Source organism: Ciona intestinalis, chromosome 4, assembly GCF_000224145.3.
Source record: "Ciona intestinalis chromosome 4, KH, whole genome shotgun sequence".
NCBI classification, from domain to species: domain Eukaryota; kingdom Metazoa; phylum Chordata; class Ascidiacea; order Phlebobranchia; family Cionidae; genus Ciona; species Ciona intestinalis.
The window spans coordinates 2,484,827-2,507,644 of NC_020169.2; the positions used below are offsets into that span (position 1 = coordinate 2,484,827).

Genomic DNA, 22,818 nt, shown 5'->3' on the forward strand with positions numbered 1-22,818 from the left:
TAGACTGAGATTAGCATTTCGTCGGTTTCTACAAGAACAAATTCACAACGATTGCTTCGCTTACTAAGTGTTGAAAGTATGCTATCGCATGCGTCTTCCTTTATTTCCCAAGCCGACGCAGAGCGTAAAATGGGACGCTCATACACAATGTTTTTTTCGTCACAAAAGTAAATAATTTTTTTGTTTGCGTAACACAGGTCTTGTCAATGGTTACGCCGTTACAGTAAAGAATTTTTAAGTTCTCGAATTAACTGCTCGTCCGTGTTGCAATAAAATTAAATTTATCTAATCCACGCTCGTCCGTCACCGTTGTGCTTTTGTGCTTTTCTCCCAACGATTTACCTTCCCTGTAGTTTTGGTTCGTAAATACGCGCGTTATTAGGAGACTAATGTTTCCCACAACGCTTTATTGCCACATTAAAGACTTATATTGAAATTGTTGATACTTGTGTGTGACACGGTGCCATGATAAAGTATTTTCCTATATGTCGTTTTTACCGACCGCCCGTCGCCGTAGGTTCGGATGACGTCATAAACGATTCGGTTGATTCGGCCGAATCGATTCGGCACAAATGGCCGAATATTCGGTTTCGGCCGAATCGTTTTTTTAACGATTCGGTACATCACTACTCGTAACTCGCGAACCTAATCACTGCATTGCGCGAGTAACAGCCTGTTGCTCATTTCAGTCGTCATACTGTACCCTTCATTGTTCGTTTTCCTTAGTTAGACAGTCAATGCGCCGGCGTCAGCACAGTAAACATGGCTGTCAGCAGCAGTATCGGCGCTTGCTATCGGCTTTGCACCACAGCCTTCTAGGAAACGCCGAACAATTCGACGTTGGACCATAAGTAATCGCTCATCGCATGGCCTAATACTACTACCCGCCCTTTTAACGAACTGCAGCATTATATTCCTGGTCTAGCGTTTTTATTTCGACTTGAGCAGTAGATTATGTATTTAAAACTTAAAGACATTTGTAACACTTTAGAAACGTTCTGTAATTTAATGGTATGAATGTTTTTCGTTTTGTGACAGAGTGCTGCTAGTTGAACGACCGCCAAAGAAAGCAAACATATCGGCAACCATGCTGCTAAACCTACCCCGCCCAATTTTACGCGCGATTGGAGAATGGTTACGCCAATAAGCGGTGATAGATGCTCACAGTTTCCCTTTCAAACCGCTGCTGTTCATTGTTCCTTTTTTAAATCCCTTTAACTATAGACCTTGCTGGGAGCATTTAAAAGGACGACCAGGAATACCTTCACTCCGACGCCATCGATTAACAAGGTCATGAGTGCTACTCTTTCCGTCGCCGCAGTACCAGCGAAGTATTGATTTCCGCGCAGGGGATTGCCCGTTCGAGCTTCGTGCTGTTTACGCGGAGACATCACGTTGCCTAGAAGACGTGTAGCTTATTTTCAGTAGCTGCAGTGTTAAGTTTGCACGGTCATTTTGAGTTTTAAAAATACATCGTACTAAAACCGATGTCCACTGCTGAATATTTAATACCCACCTGCCACATCCTAATGTAAATAATCGCCCCTACGATAATGGTACATTTGTTTATAAACGTGGCGATCCCCGAATGTATTATTTATGACATTTCGTATAAAAGTCCTTTTTTAACCACTGTTTCACGCAGCCGGCCTCTTTTTGCTTTAAAGTTAACATCAAGCCACGAGTCCGGGGCCAACGTAACTGCTTTAGCCGTTAGGCCTAGGGTAATTGAAATGAAAACCGACTCTGAAATTTGCAACCCCGCACAGACGTTCGCTTAGCCTACATTCGATTACGCCACCAAGTTCGACCTCTATTGACCTAGCCAGCCTCACGTGATGCCGCTCTCTTGTTCCCCATTTGTGGCCCACGTAATATCCGCTGCGACATTTGTATCGCACGTTTACAATGCGGAGCTCGCGCCACTTGCTGATGCAGCAGTATGTCGCTACCACCATTTAACGACCACTTCGGGAAAGTTCCTGCATTTTACATAACTCAGTTCGGTTCCTCTTGTTTCTAATCATTTTCAACCGTACACGCCTCAACAGGTCCATTCTCTTCCCACAAATCAGCCCGTTGGGATGTTGCAATTAAATCTGCCCACCATTCGTTCCAAATCCATACGTATGCTTGGAACAGCCAGCCGCATCACGTGATCACCTCGTGTATGTTTCGTGTTCCCCAGTGGCCGGCAGGCTGAACACAACGCCATTGACGTCATGCCTCGTTTTCCACAATCTCCAATGCAAATAAACCGTTCTTGACTCAACTGCTAGTACCGCTGTCACGGGCTTAAGCTCTTAAGGTACTCTTGTTTATTGTGTCGTCGGGCCCGGGACTGCCATTTAAAAACTGTTTCTCGTGACTTGAATTGGTATTGTTCTCTTTTGTATCATGGTATTTTCGTTATGTTCCTTACAACTCACAAAACCTTGTTTTTTAATTTTGAGTACCAATATAGCGTAGCTAGTAGCTACTTCGCTTTAAGAAACGCGTGATAAAAAAATCAGTTTGCTTTCTTTATTTATGTTGCCGGTGAACTCATTTCCACTGTTTGCTGTAAATACGTTCATTACCCGACCTCAATGATTCAGCATTATCGGATCCGTAAGTCAATAATAATTAAAACGCAGAAGGAGCACCGCTCGCAACGTCGCTATTGGAACCGTTTACAATTTACACACTTTAGTTTTACGGCCATTGGCCTTGACAGTTCTGTACGCCTCGCTGCACTCAGCCGTACGCGGCGACACGTAGCGGAGGCCATTGACGCTCTAGTAATTTTGCTCTTCGCGACTTCGCCAAACTTGCACCATTGCCGGTCGACGTGACGCCCCATTGACCCCGCGTGTTCTAGATACAGTTTGCAGAGTTTGCAGAAACATGAGTTTCCGCACACCCCGGCCTCGGCTACCATAGCTCACAGCGAACAACGTAATGTCATACGCACCTAAGGAGAAATTGCATCTTCCTCCACACCTACTTGCAGTCTCCATAACTGATTCTTTGTCTTCTTGTTATTCACTCATTGTTTTGGTATTCACAATGCAAGGACGCTTACAATGTGCATATACGGGTACATTTTGTTTAATCGATTGACTGCTTTCTGCTGGTGTTAGTTTTACAAAGTTTTTGACAACACACAAATATTGAAGTTATACTTTCAATTTAATTAAAGTGGGCTGTATAAGATGTACCAAATTTGCACCAATTTCACAGTCATTCCTTCGTTTCTAATTATACATATGACGTCACCGTTTATCACGAGCGTGGTGTGGCCTTTATTTCTTTGACTTGTTTGCGCGGCCCGTTGCCAACTGGTTGTTCTAGCCACCGGGTTGTCTGTGTAGTACACACACAACGCCGAAACGCGACGGGTTGTCAGTAGTAAACAACCCAATCCACCACACGACATTCTTTAGCAAGGCAATGACTCTCAATATCGGAATGTGTATTTAAAATCTCGCCAGCATATTCCCAAAAGAGTTAAAAAGTTTCGCGATATTTTCGCATTTGTATGACTCGATTTGCGCCACACAAAAGGCTTGTAGAATTTTTCATAGAACTCTTACCGCAACTTTTTATATTCATCAATCAGTTTGAACTCTTATACAAAATATCAATTCATTGAATAAACACCGCTCGTTTCCTGTGTTGTATCGTGTCTTAATCTGAACTTTAGCAACTTTGTTTTTCTAGCTGTGAAACGTGGACCATAATTTTCGCCGCGGGTATCTTCTATAAATAACTTGGTATCCTCGGTACTTCGCTTTGCAAGCAAATGTCATACGTTCCAATTGCTTGTAATTGAACAACCTATTACCTAGCAAAACCCCTGTCCAATTAAATTCTATCTGTAGTCGATTGTTAACCCAATTTTGTGTCAAGTCGATATATTTGTGTTGAGTTAAAAGAGTTTTGGATATAAACTTAACTTTACAGTTAAAGTCACCAACATTTACTTAAACCTCGTAACACAATGGGAAATTCGCCGCTTATCTGTGTAAGTAAATGTAGGTGACAGTTCGTTGTATGGATATTGGATAAACACGAATCGATGCCGGATATCTAATTGATTATCCGTTGCGCAACAATTAAAAGGATTGCGTAGTTTCATAGAATGTGTTCCTGTTTTCATTACTTCCATTACAAACACGCAGAGTATCTGTTCCAGGTGATTTATTTCGCGACCGTATCACATTCCTTGCCTTTCCCAGTTGGACAATTGCCTCGAAGTCCTTTCGGGATGTTAGCCAGTCGCCTTTATTCTTCACAGCCATTTGATACTGTTTCTCGGCCGCTGTGAAAATGTAGACGATGACTTAACAATCATTCGCTGGTCGGCCAGTGTACACTGTCTTTAGTGATTTTGTTTACATTCATTCGAACCCGGCTTCCTTTACGTTGCAAAAATAGCCGGCTTCCGCACAATGAACAGCGTGTGTGTTTCTCTGCTTTGTGCCTCGGTCGGTATGATCTTTTCTCTCGTGTAATCTCCCAGCAAGGCTCGGCCATTTAACCAATGCAATCGAAAATCACTTTTGAAAATCACAATGGATTCTCTTCGGTCGAGCCACTGTGGACCTCTCCGGCCGAGACGGCACTTGTAGGGCATTTAACAATAGACATGTCACCGTATGACCCTCGTGTTATTGACAGAATGCTATCTGTGTGTTCTTGGGCATTGCGCGGAGATTTTACAGTGTATTGTTATCTAAACTCAATTTGTGTAACTATCCTAGGTTTATCAACCGGTAGAATTGATTTTCTCGTTTCCACAGGTCGCTCGTCCAATGATTTATTAAATTCTGTTCGTGTAACGAGTAACCGAACACGTCGTTGTATCGTTTTTCGTTTACACCCTACGTAGTGAATTAGGGGGTATGTAAAATGTAATACCGTGAGTCACTGAAGCGGTTCTTTATATGTAACTGTTGTCAATTTCTACAAATACATCGTAAAATTTGCAACGGATTTTTTCGCTTAGTTAAGGTTGACCTGTCTGCCGTTTAATTGACCAGGCAAATCCGCCTCACTCTGTCTCATAACAAAGAATGTAGTCATTTCTAAACCCATAACAATAACATTAAGAGCGTATTTTGTATGTACCTCCAGCCGCCAATTCGCTGGACGTAAAACAGACCAAGCTACGTCACAGGACTACGACCGTAGCGGCTCCGGCAGCCATTCGAGTGTAACGAGAGAAGCAAAGAAACAGACTTACAATGCGCGATTCAATACCGCCAGGAGTCGCGTTATAGCTCTAGTAAACGTGACACCGCGGCCGGTCGTCCGAGAAGTTCTCTACCTCTTTCTTTCAGCTTTATCGACGATGTCGCAATCCAGGCTGGTAAACACAAACGCAGAGAATTGCTGTGGTACGCTACTGACTGGCTTTGTCCACCGCTCAATAAAGAATGAAGAAACGCGTTCGTGTATAGTACTGTAGTGGTTTTGCGTTGCTCTCACAAAGCGGTGAGTCCGCTCTGGCTACGACAGCGGCGAAATATGCGACCAGACTTTATACTGGAACAGGGAAAGCCAAATAGATTGTCAGTCAGTCAGTCAGTCAGTCATTCAGTCAGTATGACTGTTTATTGGAGATTGCTATTTGCTGCCATACGTCGTTGCCTATACGAGTACTATCACATACAGAATGATTCATTTAGTTATTATGACCCGCTCGTGGTTTAAATGAAGCGCTTGTTGCGGCCTATCCAGACAGACAGGTTTATGATATGTTTAGTTAGTTAATTTTATGTGTGTGCTTCCATAAATCAGGTTGTTATTGGTAGAAGCAGTTTTTTTCACTTTTACAGCTTATAAACAGAATTTTACTAAAATTCCCTTATTAAGTCTAGCTCTAAATTTAACCATTATTTTCCTTGCTTCAGGTGATTAAGCCATGGTAGGTTTGTAGGGCTGTACAGCAGCTGCAACACTCAGCACAACGAGAGAAGAAACACAATTCGCAAGAAATTTTGATGCCTTCAACTTTCTATGGCTTCGCGTGTCGTGAGGCAGACCAACAGTCCTCACAGAAACCTAAACCCTCTACCCACACCACATAATGCAACAATGGTGGGGTCAGGTCTGAGTTCGTCCACAAGCTCACAAAGTAGTGCCCTCATTGTGGCAGCGCCCAGTGCTGGAAGGTATGCTTCTGAAGCAGTAACCTCAAGCCCAGCATCAAATCTTAGCAACAACAACAACAACACATCAAGACCACAATCTAGAGAGCAAAATGGTAAATTTGTTGCTGTTTGTACCAATAGTACATAACAACTTTTTATAATCTCTTAGTTGAAAAATGTCTTTTCTACTGGTCTCTTTTTTGACAAATACTTGTTTTTTCAGTAACTGTCATCTGGCCCTTTTTCAATTATTAAAATGGGCCATTTGATTTTGACTTGATTTCTAATAAGATAAAAATAGAAAATACAAAGATGTATGTCTGTCATTAATCATACTATCTTTTACATGTTGAAATAAATACCCAAAGTCATTTGACACCTTCACACAATCAGCCCCCTGGCTGTGCTACTGCATAGTTTAGGTTTAAAAACTGTTTACAAGAATAAATTCTTTTTTTGCAGTGGACATTCCTTTAAGTGTATCACCACCTACACCGAACTTTGTTTCACCTAATTCTAGCACAAGTGCACCGATTACACAGATGCTATTTTGGCAGGCTGGTCAACCAGGCTTTGACCCTGCCATGTCTGTACGATTTCCTACAGGTAAGCTTAAACTTAACAATTTAGCATGCTTATTTCCCAATGGTTTCTTTAATTTTGCATATCTATTTATAAAGATACTGTTATTTTAAACAAAATTGCATTTAATATGAATATATGATCAAACTCTGTATGCTATCTGCTAATGCATTTTTTTTACTTGCAGCTAATTTTTACACTCCTAGTATGACACCAGTTGGTTATGGTGGGATAAATTTATCTCAAGGTGGAATAAACAACAACTTCAATATGCATAAACCAGTACTACCTGCTCAACAGGAAAGCAAGCCACACCCGCCCGAAAAGCTGCACCAAAGTAAGCTAGGCGGCTGAAATTTTATTCCAAAAATATAAAGTAAAGAGATTAAATTATATTGGAAGAGAAACCCATAGAAATATATCATTTATTTTGGTTGGGTAGTTTTGCCTTTTTATTTTATACAAAGGTTAGATTCAGTAGCGAACAAATCCACAATTATTTAAGGAGAAAACAAATTTTAACATTAACATTTTTTACTGTATTTTTACCAATAGATTTTGAGAAGAACAGGTTTTGTCTGCTTTTGGTTATATTATGACAATATATTTTGAGAAGAAGGCAGAATGTCTGCTATTGGTTATATTATATATTATTTTTGCCAATGGATTTTGAGAAGAAGGCTAAATGTCTGCTATTGGTAACATTAAATAACACAAAAATTTCATAACTGACTCTTCCCACACAGGTCATCAGTTCATCAAGTCCTCTCCATCATCCAGTGCTCCTCTGAGCCATGTTCCTCCTCCATCAGATGGCTCATTCCCGAAATCAATGATGTTCACGTATGCAGCATCCTCCACCACAGAGAGCACAACAGTTGTAACTGGGAGACATAACTCGAATGGAAATGTTGACTATGCTTCACTGGGTATGTTCAGTTATAATTGGAAAAAATGATATGGAAAACTGAAGCAGTTGCAAAAATGTGTATAAGTATAGTTCAGACTTGCAAAAAAAAGACAAAATATTGATAACTCCATCACCACAAATTTATATGAAAAATGGAGTGTATACATACAGTGTATTTCTGGGCAATTTGCCTGAAGTGCTATGTAAGGGGACCAAGGATTCGAACTTAAATTCACGCATTACTAGTTAGTGTAGTAACATAATTGCTTAATTGTTTACATCTTTGGCAAAGCAAATTGCATCAACATCTGGTAAGGTTCATGTCGCAGAACTATATGTTTGAGGTAAAGTGTCAACTCTAGCCAGTATTCCAAGTTTGTCATGCCTTGCTGTACAGATTTACCCATATAGAATAAAATAACACATCTCATTTGGTAACATTACCCAAGTTCTTTCCAGGCCTAATTTTAATTTTTTAAATCAGGACAAAATGTTATTCGACCGATATCCAACACTGCCATAGGTGGTGGAACATCATCAGGGACCGTATCCCGTCCGTCAAGCTCCATGAGTGGCGGAGTAGGAGGAGGAGGAACAACTCCTGGATCAGAATCGATGAGAAGAAGAAGACGACTTGAAACTCCAGTTCAACCTCCAGGAAGATTGGTAAGCGTTAAGTTTAAATCATTCAGTGTAAAAATTTTCCTAGGCTTTGTTTAGAGCAGTGGTACTTTTAACCTTTTTTTCTTGATGATCCCTTTTAAATTATCAACCAATTTTGGCGTCCCCTTGTAGAATTACTCAAAGAGTGTTTTGGCTAAAATAATAGCTCTACTAGCTAGATAACTTAACGCTTTTGTGTTTTGGCTAAAATAATAGCTCTACTAGCTAGATAAAAATAACTGAGCTGCATTTATAATAATTTTGTTTTTAAATATTGACTAATGTGTTTATTTATTTTGTTAGGAGAATTGTTTTATAAACCATTTATTCAATATTTTTTTGATAAAATCCCGGCACATATTTGCTATTACTAGGATATAACATCACCTGATATCCTATAAAAATATCATTTTTTTTAAATTGATTTTTTTCAGCACAGTGTAAGACATAGTAGAAATATGTTCTTATAATAACGATAAATCTGTAAAAGCTCAAACAAATATATTTAAAAGTGTGAAAAAGATTATATTTGTTAACCCCTAAAAAATAGGTTTTTACCCATTTGGGCATATACTGCTACCATTTACTTAATTACATTAAGCTTTGTTTACCTTACACCACTCTATCTCAATTTCTCCCCACCATACTTGCACTTGTTTGATTTCGTTAAGAAAGCCACACCATGAATATTCATGAATAATCAATATGTAAGCAGGCCCACCTGCAGAGGTGCATTGGACTGCAGATTCTTGCAAGAAGAGGGGACACGTACCGGCATGCAGAGTTTGTGAAAGTGCGAATGGATGGACAGGTATTTTTTCTTTTATTATAATTTGTTTTTTTTTGTATAGGAATTAGCATTTTTATTCTATTCTGCATGCTGCAGAAAAAGTGCGTCATGCACATTTTTTTAAACTATGTATTTTTCAAGTAAAATCTTAGATTCGCCATTACGATATATTAATAATATAGGCTGTTAATTTTTAAAAAAGTTCAAGTTCAACCTAAAACATATTCTAAACAATCGACCCGAAAATGTTTCACCTTGTGCATATAGACTGTAGCTGTCGTTGTTTGTAGCATTTATATTGTGTTTACCAAACACCAGGTTGGCGTCCTGTTTCGCGGGGACAAGGAAAAAACTATTAACTATTTCATGGACCCTGAAAATACCAATCATGTAAGTCTATATCACTAGATTGGGTTTCGATTTGGCAGAATGCATCGTTTTGACAAAGTTTAAACTGGTATAGCTTCATGCAAGCTTGTTAAGATGTATTTTGTTTAAAGCATTGTTTAATAGCCCACTGGGTTTTATGATTAAATAGTTATTTAAAAGTTGTAAATTTTTGGAAATTTCCAATAACTAAGTAATGTACTTTAACTCAAAGGTATAGACTTATTTTGACTTTCTCCCTAAAAATACCTTTAGGCCTTAGCCCAGATAAACATATTTTGTTATACTATTTTTTTCTACACCAGGTTATAGCTGACATTCCTATAACAACTGACAATCTGGTTCAACAAGGCCAGAAGATCTGTGTTCGTCCCCATGTTAACTCTACAGTGTATAAGACTGCCACAGTACAAAGCTACCAGTAAGTGACTAGATCAGTTCTTATCAAAACTCCTTCAATTCATGTAGTTTAACTTTGAAGTGTTTTTCATGTTTATTCAGCTTTTGTATGTAATAGGCACAAACCAAGGAACTTTAACAGATCAAATGATTGCCTGAATGAGGTTCCATGGGAAAATTGTGCCAGTATATTTCAAAACAAATTCCTCTAATTTTTGTATTTTGCTAAACGTGTTTATTAACACAAAAGTCACTCCTTTAAATTTCAAAATTTGAAAATCATATTTTTTAAATCAAAATTTTACCTTTTTCATACCATTAGTAATTACAAATTTTAAAAGTCAAATAGCAAATTTTAAAAATTAAATAATAAATTTAAAAAATCGAATATTTTTTTAAATCAAAATTCTACTTTTCAGACCTGACAAGATGATGTACTCTGTGATTGTGGATGCAGATGAGGTTGACTTAGTTACAGGCACAGCTACGAGAGATATCATATCCGTGCCACTAGAGAGAGCTAGAGGATTCACTGCTCCTTGGTTACTTCCGAACCTCCCTTCACCCCCACCTATTACGTAAGTTCATCTTTACGATTTTAAAAGTGATATATATATTACTATTAGGGTGCTGGAAGACAGGACACCTTTAGCACATAATATACAAATATCCTGATTGTGTTTTAAACAGTTAACAACTGTGTATGGGAGTCCTGAGGATACGGTTTTTATAATTTTCTGATTGTTTTTGGTTTACTATCAAATGGATTGGAAAAGAAAATAAAATGAAAAAGTTCTCCCACCCTACTATATATAAATATTTTACCAAAAACTCAAAATTTCTAAAAACATATTTTTTAGGCTTAATATAATAAAAAATACAGTACAATATTTAGTTGTATCTGAGACTTTGTTAAGGCAGAACGTGGGATTAGGACAGAAAGGTTACGAACCATTACATACAATTTAAAAAATATTTATTCTTTAATATTATTTTTAATATTTTTCCTGTAACATTTTTTCTAGACATGATGGAGAGTCTGAACTGGATCTTGAGCATTCTCGCACGGATGATGAGGTCACTGACACCGCATCCGAGTCCGACAGCGAAAATGCTCACTCCTCCGCTGCCACTACTCCTGCTCCCGGAGACAGGCATCCACATCCTCACCATCATACTCCTCCACATCACCATCCACTCACTAAATCTCGGAGTCATGGAGGAAGACATCATTCCGATGTTCGGTTTTCATTCACAGGGTACCCTGGCTTTAATAGGTGGGTCGTGGGGAAAACTTGTTTTATTGGACTAGGTTTTTATAGTTGTTTTTTATATAGTAGTGATTGTTGTTTAATAAGTGTGTGACTTTGTGGGTGAAAGTTTGGACATATAGTAGTGATTTTGTACGTCTGTATAATTTGGGGGTAGGTTAAATAAGTGTGTAATAAAACCGTTGGTACGAATTTTCTTTTCGTTTTTTAACCACTTTCCCACTTAAGTTATTAATTCAACTCATATTTACAGCCTTGAAAGTATTATTGGTGATAGACCACGTCATTGTTCAGGTGCAAGTGATGTCAGCATACCAAGTCCATGCCCGGAGGTTGGTCTAACTAATGTTATATAAAGAAATCCTTAAAAATACATAAAATATAAATCGAGTAAATAAAATACAAAGTGTAAATTACTTTTATATAAGTTGCAATTTTTGGAAAGTTTTTTAAAGTTATACCTAGAGTTGAGAAGGTTCAAAGTTAGTTGAGAGTTAAACCGATTGAAATAATTGTTTTGCTTTTTACTAGCTTTTTGGGGGCACATTTGTATTAGTTAAAATTTTATAAAATATTATTTGTTTCATAACTTAATATTTAATTACAATATAAAATCCTAAAAAAAATTTCGTTTCGTTATTTACAGCAAATGCCTCGTACAAGCCGATCTGTAAGTCGTAACTGCACGTCCATGTCACCTAACCGCGGTATATCTGGGTCGGTTGTTGGATCGAGGCCAAGTTCTTCTCTGAGCGAACGCAGCGTCAGTCGTGCATCATCACGATCTGAAACACCTGTCCCATCTGGGGCGTTGAAGTATAATAAAGGGGAAATTGTAACGCTCAGGACTGGAGTGAGGAAAAAATATAATGGTAAGAGAAATTTTTGAGTTATCTTATTGGCGCCTAAGTTTACCATCAAATGAATGGGATTGTCAGCTGTCAGCCCATTCTACCAGTTCCATGCATAGTGTAAAATAAAAATTACAGAAAAAATCATGCTTGGTGAAAATTTAGTGAAAATTTGAAAAATAACATTCCTATTCTTATACTTGCAGTTTTTAGGGCTTTGGTGCAACCATGTTTTTTCTCTTATCTAAGGCACCTATTCGTTTTCAATTAAATCTTCTATGAATGAGTAGTTTGTTCTTTGTTTATACTGTGAGTGTGTTGTTCATCAGGCAAGCAGTGGCGGAAACTTTGCTCAAAAGGCGATTGCATGAAAGAGTCTCAAAGAAGAGGATACTGTTCCCGTCATCTTTCGATGAGGAGCAAGAGCAATGCTACTCCAGAGAACCCACAAATGGCGTCTCCACGGATGAACAGAGCCGCCTCCACCTCCTCTCTTGATCACGGACTCTCTCCCCGCTCCTCACAGTTCATCTCTCCTCGAAGATCAGACAACATCCTCCCAACCATGCCCTCCCCTCACTCCGCCTCCCCGAGGCACCCAGCGTCTGCATCGTTGTCACGGAAACGACCTTCCACAGCTATGGATGAAATGGCCGCTCACATGCTTGTTTCTTTAGGTGAGTAAACTCTTTTTTTTTACCGTGATGCATCCAATAAATCTGGCCCTAATCTACTGCTTATGAAGTTGGATGATCAGTTTTAACAAAGTAGCAGTCAGAATCAAGTGCTATGCAAAACAAGGCAAACTAAAATCAAGTCCAACAAATACTTTGCCTAAAATGGCATTATCAGATAAATAAAAAATGCATAAAAAATCAGACCAAAATACTTTTTTAGTAAAAATAAGACCAAAATATTTTTTGTTTGAAAAGATATCAAAATACTTTTTTATTTAACCCAAAACTTTCCATTCAGCTGGCACGCCCCAGTCACCTGACATGAGCCCCATCAACCACTCACATAAACACCCTGGTGAACCTGGTACTTCCCCCTTTCCAACCCGCCCCGCTTTCTCTCCCATCACCCAACCGTCACCCCTCCACCCTAGCGAGGCAGCGAGTGTTTCAACTGCTGCATCTCTTATGCCACCAAGTGGACAGAGATGGCTAATTCCAAAACCTCGCAATAATGCAGATGGAATGCCTTACAGGTAAAAAATCTTTTTTCAACATTTAATGTTATCTCCTTATTGCTGCTATTAAAGCAGTGTTGCAATCGTTTTTTTCCCTAAATTGATGTGAAAAGTGTAACATTTTCAATATTAGTGTATTAAATTTGTCCTTAAAAAAGCATCAAAACAATTTTAAAATACCATATCGTTCCCTAGATCAAAATTTGAACATTAAAATTCCCCCCCCCCCAAAAAAATTGAAATAAAAAAAAATAATTAAAATCTGAAATTATCACATATTCTAAAAAGTACCTTCACGCAGACATTCAAGTAGTATAGCTCCCACTTTCTCCACCAATCTTAACTTCAACACACCAGCATCCCATTATAAGATACGAGCCCCAGCACCCCGTGTGAAGAAGTTCGATCCACACAAGAACGAAAACGCTGACTCTGGTGTGGAAAGTATAGGTTAGAATTTGAATCTAAACACAACTTGTTAAATGAAATTTGTATAACTTGACTTTAGAGCCTGTTGAATGTTTTTTATTAGTTGTGGGGGAGATCCTTGTCAAGGGCCTGGGATTTTTGGCTAGGTTCGGCCCATTTCCCTAACTCCCGAAAAGCCCATTTAAGTCTTTCATGTGACCGGTGCCGCGACACCGCATCGCAGTTATACACATTTTTCACACCATTTTTTTAGAGAATTGTTAGTCTGTGGTCTTACGCTATACACACATAACAAAAAAGAAATTAAGGTGTCACAGACTGTCTACCCTTAGCCTTAAATTCCTGGCATTTTTTCAGAATTTCAAAGTTAATTTTAAGGTTTATATATTTTTGTTCCTATTTTAAAAAGGCCATATCACCAGTTCTATGCCACTACCGTAGGAGTTTACTGATGTAGAATAGAATATATAAATCATGAAACAAATATTTATCTAAAACTGAACCATATTTAAATATATTACTGAATAGCTTGTATTTATAGGTCACACCCCTACCCCCACGACCCCAGGTGTTACTTCGCGTCCCATCACCCCTGTATCTTACGTGAGCCCCACCACAAGTGCCACACCCTTCCACGGTCACCCCAGTCAGGTGATTTCACCCCCCAAACTGGTGTCACGCCCCATTGGCTCCGTAAGTGGACCCACACCCACAGTAGGAACAAGTGATGGAGCGTTTATCAGGAGAACAAGAGGTAAAAAGATGTATTTTACTCAAAACTGTTTGAAAATTGTCTTTTTATATTTATGTGTGAAGTGGCTTTGTATATATATATTTTATAAGTATGAAAGTATTTTTTAGTTATTTTTTCTGTAAATTATATAAAACTTTAAGTTCTCAAGTTAAAAAAAATAATTTTTTACTCGAACAGTTTTTTTTCTTATAATACTTTTTAAGTCTAAAACAAAGATATTTTTTTATGCTTTTTTAGCAAGCAGTAACAAAGTATTTTTCTGTCTAAAACAAAGGTTTTTTTTATTTTAGAGTATGCCCAAGAAAGTAAATCTGACCTAAACCACAAGTTAATCGATGGACACCATCGCCATGACAACCACCGCGTTTCTGTGGCTCTTAACGCCGCGTTCACCAACCCTGGTGAAAAGCGGGCCACTGCGTTCCGAGCCAGTGCTTCCCACATAAAAGAATTCAAACCTCAAGAATTGCCTGAAAATCGTGGCAACACTGGAGCTGTGGATTTGAAATCTTCAAACCGGCAACTAGCACCGCAGAATCTTAACTTGGAGAAAATATACCCACGCATGGAAGTAACTACTAACTCCGCTACTACTAACTTGGACACTCTTATTTCAGCTGTAACACAAATCCAAAAACAAGGTTTGTAGACAATTGCGTTGTACTGTTCTATCATAGGATTGACGATTTTCAACAAAACAGAAAGGTTTTTCAGTCTAAATTCCTCCAACTGAGTTACAGAATATTTAAAATAAGTTTTGCAATTTTAAAACGTATAACCAATTGTTATCCTTTCAAGTCCTTCATATCCTTTAAAACGCACAAATTTAACATACACCAACGCTAGCGAAACTTAAATGAACACCCCATCTCTAACAAAAACATAGTAAAGTAAACATTATCGTATTAAAATACAATACAGACGAGAATAGAATACTTGCACCAATAGGAAGCGGCGTTCCTGACCAACCAACCAATCAGCACGTTGCGTCCCCTGCCCCACCCCCTACAACTTCGTCACACGATGGCAATCCCGGCAGTGTCGGTCCCGTGGTGTACAACACTGACCTGAGGTTGCTTCAAAGTCGTCTTTACCCTGGTCATCCAACCATGCTACCATTCGCCGCCCCATACCACACACTTGTGCCACAAGGTAAATAATATGAATAAATAAATGTAGGGGGCTTATTTATCCTTGCATGATGGGCAACCACAGTCGTTATAACACAGGTTTCATACACTTCGTTTGGGGATGAATATTATTTTTTTATGTAACTTATTTATCCTTGCGTGACGGGCAGCCACAGTTGTTTTAACATATACCTCGTGCCTGCTTATATGTTTCCACATATATAACTTTGTGGGTGAATATATTTTTTAATTTTTAATGTACGTACAGCTGATAACTTAGACAACATAACTCCCTACTGGGCAAAAGCAGTTGCCTATAAATGTCTTGCCCCGGAACAGACGATGATAGTAGCCTAAACCCTTCAACTCCAGGTTAAAAGCCCCAGCCACTGTGCCATAACGCCCAATTTAATCCATAGATGGCAGCAGTCAAGGTGTAACAACCCCCCGATACTTCCCCTACACTTTCAACCATACTATGATCATGCCTTCAAATTCTGGTGAACACCCTACTGCAGTCTCATCCGAATCAAAAGTGATGCTGATACCACCAGAGCTGGCATCCATGTATGCACCAGGGTTGTTCATGGGCCATCAACCCATCATATACTCAGCTGTGCCTCCACCTGTGCCAGAAGAGGCCAAACCTGCACAAGAACCAAAGGTACAGTTTTTAGGAATTTGTCTAGAAAATCACTGTTTAATTTTATGTAGGTTATGTTTCAGAAAAAACAAGTTCAGATTGTACAATAGCTTGACCATTGTTTTAAAGTTTTGCTCTAAATTTAACAATGCATAGTTAGTAGTTAGTATAATGACAATACAGAATAGTTTAGTCTACAGAAATGAATGAATGAATGTAACTTACATATCTTTGTAATTGGGCATGACAGTCATTATACGACAAGTGTTCTGTTATACACCTCATGCCCGCTTTCCGATATACTATGGTTGCTTTTGCATACCTTTTACACGTTGCTTCAAATAAAATTATCAGCACACTGTACAATACCATCTATAATTTGTAACTTTGTATCACTCATTACATTACAGCCAGTAGCAGAGTATGTTGAACCAGCAACAGCTCAACCTGCCAAGGAGGAAGTAACTCAACCACCAGCTGTGGAAACTGTGGTGAGATTTAACATACATGAAATAAAGTTTATTTTCAACAGCATTAAAATCTGTAACTTGTATCTTTTTTACCTAAAACAGATATTGGCAAAAGTTGTATGTATGGTTATAGCATAAGTGAACTTTTATCAAAAAATAGAGGTGACATTGTTATATGTTACGCCAAGTTGTCAAAGATAGGGAATCTAGTTCATTGTTGCGATCAATGCAATATACTTCGGCCCTGCTTGTTTGTATAGACAACAAAATCTGGAATGACATTGTCAAAATGCAGTTACACTCATATAGTTGTCAAACACAGGGAACCTTGTTGAATATCGTGATTGGTGCAATATAGTAATGTTACACCTATGGTATGACTACTTTTGATAAATTCTACCAGTATATAATGTTTTGCTTCAACTGGTATGATCTTCATATAACAAGTTAAAACCGGTTTCAGCAGGCCTCAAGTCCCATCAGCATGCTTGGTGATCGTGTGGTGCATCAGTGGCATCAACTTCTTCCTTTCCTGGGTCAGGTTCGGCAGGCAGAGACCCCGCCTGACCCCGCTGCTGGTAAACCCTCCACCCTTGCTTCACCCACACGCGAACGAGAAACCCCAAGTGTTGAAACCACCACCCCAAATCACTCGTAAGTAGTTTAATTTTTTATGTGGGTGAGGTCAGTTTACAAGTTACAATGTGTGTAACTTTTAGAGTGATTGTTTTTTTTTATACGTCTGACAATTTAGTTGCCTATAAGGGAATACTATAAGGGAATACTGGAAGTATCTTTCTAGAACAGAACAGAACATTCCTTTGTTGCGATACAAACGTTAAAGCAGTAGTGCCAGTATTTTGTTGATTTTTTTTCATTTCTAATCACATTATGTGTGCAATATTTGTTAAAATTATTTCGAAAAAAAACTTTTTTTTTTGTGCAGTCATACAAAACTTTAACACTTTTGTTGTATAAATATACAAAATATACATAGCCATTAAAAGCCCATAATTTTTTGCTCTAATTTTTCAATCAAAATTTTTCATCCCAGCAACCACCAGCAAGCACGAGGTAGCCAAGTATCAGAACCCCCCAACCACCATTACACTCACTCTACATTACCCAACACACCTTCTCAAGCTACAGAAGTAAAACCATCTGCACAACATGAGCAACCCAGGGAACATGAAGATGAAGTGTATGTGTTAAAAATTCTATGACATTTTTTGCTTTTTTATCATAAACTTTTTGGTTTTTATTTTTTTCAAAATAATTAAATTCAATTTTTTTTAAAAATTATTTTTTAATTTTTTTTGTTTAATATTTTCTATATTTTTTCAAATTGTTCATTATTTCTATGTTTTTTAGGTTTCTGCCGCTATCGGACCACAGTGTTTCCACGGACGAGTACCTGATGTCCCCCCTTGCTCCTCACCACTCGGTAGCATTGACATTTGAAGAGAGCGTTCCATCTTCCACGGATGAAGGGAATCCTCCTCCAAAGAAACAAAGATCAACATCCGAGTGCGAGGACAAAGATCCAAGAAGTCCAAGAAAAGTGAGGCTTAGTTTTTTCTTGTACCAGAATAAAAAGAAGCAGAATGGAAAAAATATTTTTTGTAGCAGGTTAAAATAATGAGGAAAACGATTTTTCCTTGATTTGTGAAAAAGTGTAATCTTTTAACTGTTTTTCCTATGTGCTTGATTTTTTAAATATTTACCTTAACTGTATATTCTCTCTGGAATAATAAGCTCTAGGCTTTTTTCCTGCTGTATATCCAAGTAAATCAATTCTCTAGTCACATAAAAAATAAAAAAGCTTTTTGGGTGTTGAGGTAAAGAGCCAAATCTGTCCTAAATCCCAGTTCCTTGACAAGGACCTCACCCACAAAGAATAGAATAGAACGCAATTCCCTAAATTTGTGACCAGTAAAGAGCTGAGCATCAAGCTATAGCATATTCAAATATTCAAACACATGTATTTACCCAGAAGCCAAGCAAAGACCACATCCGTCGTCCAATGAACGCTTTCATGATCTTCAGCAAGATGCACAGAGGACTTGTTCATCAGAGACATCCCAACCAGGATAACAGGACAGTGAGCAAGATCCTAGGGGAGTGGTGGTACGCTCTGCCTTCCACAGAAAAGCAGAAATATCACAATCTAGCTTTCCAAGTAAGTACCACTCTCAGTACTCTAAAAAAACTCACATACTGTTAATTTTTTTTTAATTTTACTAACATTTTTTGAAAAAGTTTGTATTTAAAAAAAATGCAAAACAATAAAAAATGTTTCAAATTTTAATAAATCATTTAATTTATTGTTTAATTTTATTCTATATGTGTGAGGTTCTATGTAGAGTTAAGTTATATAACCTGCATATATTTGCCTTGTGTCCCATGTCTGCAGTAGATTTGTTACTGTATTATAAAAAGTACTTCTTATGCTTACATTCATTATTATTGTTAAAAAAATCATTTTCATGGTTTTATTATGGTTTAAAAAAAATAAAAAAATCATCCATTTTCATTCTTCTTTAGGTAAAGGAAGCTCACTTTAAAGCGCATCCGGACTGGAAATGGTGCAGCAAGGAGCGCAAACGATCTGGGAGCATCTCAAGAGCAAGGAAGATGTCGGAATCTTCAGTTGGATCTGTGGAATCAAAACCTCCATCATCTGTGGTCCTATCTCCAACTGCAGGTTACATATTTCTATGTTATTCTGTTCAATGTTTTATAGGACTCATAGAACACTGATTTTCTGGTCTGTTTTAATACAAACATTACTGCGCATATTTACGATCTAATTGTATCTTATTCTTATATATGTAATGTTGTTTGTAGTTAATATTTTTAAGTTTATTTTTTAAACTATGATTTTTGCTGTTTTAAGCACCTACAATAGTTTAAAATAATACACATACTGTTTGTTGTTATAGCTTTTTAAATATTGAATTCAGATTAATTTGTAGGATAACCATGTCATTACATATTTGCATCTATAAAATTTAAGATTTTCCAGAATTTGTACTATTTTAAAACCATAAGTACCATATTCCGTTTAGTATAACTTTTTATTCTAAACACCAACCTTCCCCCCAGAATTTGGTATTTTTAGAAAAAAAAGTTATTCCAATATATTTGTCACTAAATAGTTTTTCTTTTTTTTTTCACCACAGCTTCCCCCTCATCATCTGCACATCACAACATCCACACAAGTGACACGGTTACCGTGCCAACCATGAAACCTGTCATCTTGCAGTCGAGTGATGAGACGCAGGTAAGTGAATGATATTTAAGAAGTGCTGACAAAAAGAAATCCTGAAAGGCCAGACAAATTTTAGTTCGGAAATATGGTTGACTAAGTTAACCTAAACCTGTTTTAGATTTATAGTTAATTCATTTAAATTTAAAAACCTTCATTTAAAAATTTTCCCAATTTTTTTTAAAGTTAGATGCCAATGCACATATTTCTTATAAAAATATATGTTAAATTCTTATTATCTACTTACACCTTTAAACTGTAATCTAATATAACTAAATTTAAAGTTTACAAAACATTATTTAAGCAAGGGAATATATTTAAACTGGTTATCTGACCCATTTTCCCCATGGGCTTCACTTTTAACTAAACGGCGATCAAAACATGACAATTAAATCCAAATTTCAAGTCATAAACATTATTTAAACAAGTTAGAATCTTTAAGCTGGTTTTCTATTCTAAATTAAACCGATCCTGTCATCTTCCAGCCATGGACACAAACTGCATCCTATGTCCTCCCTCCTCTTGCCTCTCACTCTTCCTCTCACTCCTCCTCCCATCCTCTCCCCTCCGTGCCACCCACAGAAGCCGTGGCGACCTTCTCGGCACCACAGGGGATGCCGTGGCAGCAGCCGGGTCCACGTGGCCGGCGTCGATCTCGTGACTCTAACATCAGTGCTCGCTCAAGAACACCTTCGTTGGAAATTGATTTAAAATGCAGAGAAAGAGTAAGTTTAAAATATCTTTGAAACATTGTAATTGCTGTTGGGCTACATTCTTTAGAAATTTATTTTTTAAATTATTTTATTTTATAATATTTTACTAATTATGGACTACATTCTTTAGTTTTAATTTTTTTTTTTATGTAAGAATGAGTTCTTACTTTTACAGTGAGAGCACGTCATGGGATTTATGCCATAGTTGGCCCATCAACCCAATAATAGATTTGAAAATAAGACCTTAACAAATCAGCACACTCTAAGCTCTTAAAGTTCAACTTTATATTCTACACGCTGTTACACCCAATTTCTTATTTTCCAAATAAACTATTTTTTTTAACAGTGTCACAATTCAATGTTTAACAGGCAATGTACAATATAGTATATACCCAATGTTAATTTTAAAAAAGGCTCAAAATCCAACGCTAAACACAGTACACACTAATGAACACCCTCAAATTTATAACAGGCTTAAAATTCAGTAATAAAAAACCAACTAACCCAACTAATCTAACCCCCCACCCCACCCCAGGTCGCAACAGATTCTGATATATCCGAAGATGAAGTGGATGGAAGCAAACAAGGATTCCATCGGCAAAAATTCCTTCCTAAAAATGCGGCATATATTCAGGTATTGGTTAAATGTACAAATATGTACGTATTTGGTTTTAAACACTGCTGTAACTAAAGCAGTGGTTCTTAAACTTTTTTGTGTGCTCTACCCTTTTAACAAGTTACTTATCAGATTTACCCCCAATATGTAATATGGCTCTCATTTATTAAAAAGCGAGAAAAAAAAACTGATTACATCAGTTATATTTAATGCGACGGATGCGACGGATGCGCTAGCTTTTTGACAAATTGTTCAATGTCTGGTAAAGTACTACAATTGACACAATTTTTCTGTCCTATTAACTGATGTGAATTTTGATTGATAGCTCTAATTTACCCCTAAATACAGGAAATTTACCCCAGTTTAAGAATTGCTGAACTAAAGTAATGTATGGGAAGAATGAATTACTAGTTTCCTTAATTGTAATAAATTGATATTTCTTTAAACTTCTGATGTCAATAAAAATAGTTTTAAACGAAAACGTTTTAAAATGAAGACATTCGTGTCATATATATGGTCTGTTATATTGGTATTGAAATAACCAGAAAATCTGTGTTTTATGTACCTATATATTTTCCTTAACAACTAAAACTTTGCCACACCATACTTCACTAAACTCAAGCTTATTTAAACTTTTACCCATACATTTCAAATCACAACAAAATTAACCCACAAAAACTAACATGGGTTCTACTGTATATATACCTTTTAAACCACAACAAAATTAACCCAACAGAAATTGATATAAGCTCTATTATATATATACCTTTTAAATCCCAACAAATTAATCTACAAAAAAATTAACTTAGGTTCCACTATATATATACCTTTTAAACCAAAACAAAATTAACTCACAAAAAAGTTAACATAGGTTCTACTATATATACACTTTAAATCACAACAAAATTAACCCCCTTCCCATTTATCTAGTCAAACAGCAGTGCTGGATACAAACGGCCGAAACCCATTAAACCAGTGACTGGTAGTGGTGCAGTGAGCCCACATGTTGGTAATGGACTTGCTGAAAGAAAAGGAACAAGTCCTTTCCAACCAACAGGTGAGTTCAAAATCTATTGTGATATACTTAACATTACTTTCATACAGGATTGTAAAAGTTGTAAATCCGGACGGTGATCGTTTAATTTTATTGAAAATCCGGACGTAATATGTTTTACGTGCGTCTGTCACCCAAGCTACTAAATCTTGTTATAAAGCGTATTACTGACTATCACCACGACACCACAGTCTAGTGCGGGCGCCTGTGCGATAGAAACTGTTGTTAAAGCTGCGATCTAATGTTTTATGTTCGTCGCGTGTTCGTAATAATCAGCTAACGAAGTCGCTCGAGTAACAAACATTGCCGTGCTGCAATTTGACATTTTGCGCTTAATTGTTACGTCACATGTCTTATTGCAACATAACTATTAACTATGACGTTTCGTTACGTAACAATCGGGAGGAATGCCCACTGCCCAACGAACCACGAGATCGAAACATCGTGTATGAGCGTCACATTTTTACGATCTGCGCGGGCGTAGGAAATAAAGAAAGACGCATGCGGTAGCATACATTCTACACCTAACAAACGAAGCAATCGTTGTGAATTTATTCTC

At 37.4% G+C, this 22,818-nt stretch overlaps 1 protein-coding gene across 6 annotated transcripts in view; it reads left to right on the top strand.

Annotated features, from left to right (window-relative positions):
- Window positions 1-5,887: 5,887 nt before the first annotated feature.
- LOC778912 (protein capicua homolog) overlaps window positions 5,888-22,818 on the top strand; it is a 27,547-nt gene continuing 10,616 nt past the window's right edge. The window contains exons 1-29 of one of the 6 annotated variants that reach the window (XM_026834154.1): window positions 5,888-6,250; window positions 6,600-6,743; window positions 6,907-7,056; window positions 7,466-7,648; window positions 8,114-8,295; window positions 9,005-9,103; window positions 9,401-9,472; window positions 9,775-9,890; window positions 10,288-10,446; window positions 10,894-11,145; window positions 11,393-11,471; window positions 11,786-12,011; window positions 12,320-12,667; window positions 12,966-13,200; window positions 13,484-13,632; window positions 14,153-14,365; window positions 14,656-15,006; window positions 15,287-15,517; window positions 15,915-16,159; window positions 16,549-16,629; window positions 17,072-17,262; window positions 17,663-17,809; window positions 17,980-18,169; window positions 18,602-18,787; window positions 19,153-19,312; window positions 19,791-19,891; window positions 20,362-20,601; window positions 21,125-21,223; window positions 22,136-22,262. In XM_026834154.1, the coding sequence (XP_026689955.1) occupies window positions 6,004-6,250; window positions 6,600-6,743; window positions 6,907-7,056; window positions 7,466-7,648; window positions 8,114-8,295; window positions 9,005-9,103; window positions 9,401-9,472; window positions 9,775-9,890; window positions 10,288-10,446; window positions 10,894-11,145; window positions 11,393-11,471; window positions 11,786-12,011; window positions 12,320-12,667; window positions 12,966-13,200; window positions 13,484-13,632; window positions 14,153-14,365; window positions 14,656-15,006; window positions 15,287-15,517; window positions 15,915-16,159; window positions 16,549-16,629; window positions 17,072-17,262; window positions 17,663-17,809; window positions 17,980-18,169; window positions 18,602-18,787; window positions 19,153-19,312; window positions 19,791-19,891; window positions 20,362-20,601; window positions 21,125-21,223; window positions 22,136-22,262 (5,203 nt within the window). In that variant the 5' untranslated portion in view covers window positions 5,888-6,003. The remainder of the gene's footprint in view (window positions 6,251-6,599; window positions 6,744-6,906; window positions 7,057-7,465; window positions 7,649-8,113; window positions 8,296-9,004; window positions 9,104-9,400; window positions 9,473-9,774; window positions 9,891-10,287; window positions 10,447-10,893; window positions 11,146-11,392; window positions 11,472-11,785; window positions 12,012-12,319; window positions 12,668-12,965; window positions 13,201-13,483; window positions 13,633-14,152; window positions 14,366-14,655; window positions 15,007-15,286; window positions 15,518-15,914; window positions 16,160-16,548; window positions 16,630-17,071; window positions 17,263-17,662; window positions 17,810-17,979; window positions 18,170-18,601; window positions 18,788-19,152; window positions 19,313-19,790; window positions 19,892-20,361; window positions 20,602-21,124; window positions 21,224-22,135; window positions 22,263-22,818) is intronic. The other 5 variants (XM_026834156.1, XM_026834155.1, XM_026834158.1 and 2 more) reach the window with 5 other exon arrangements.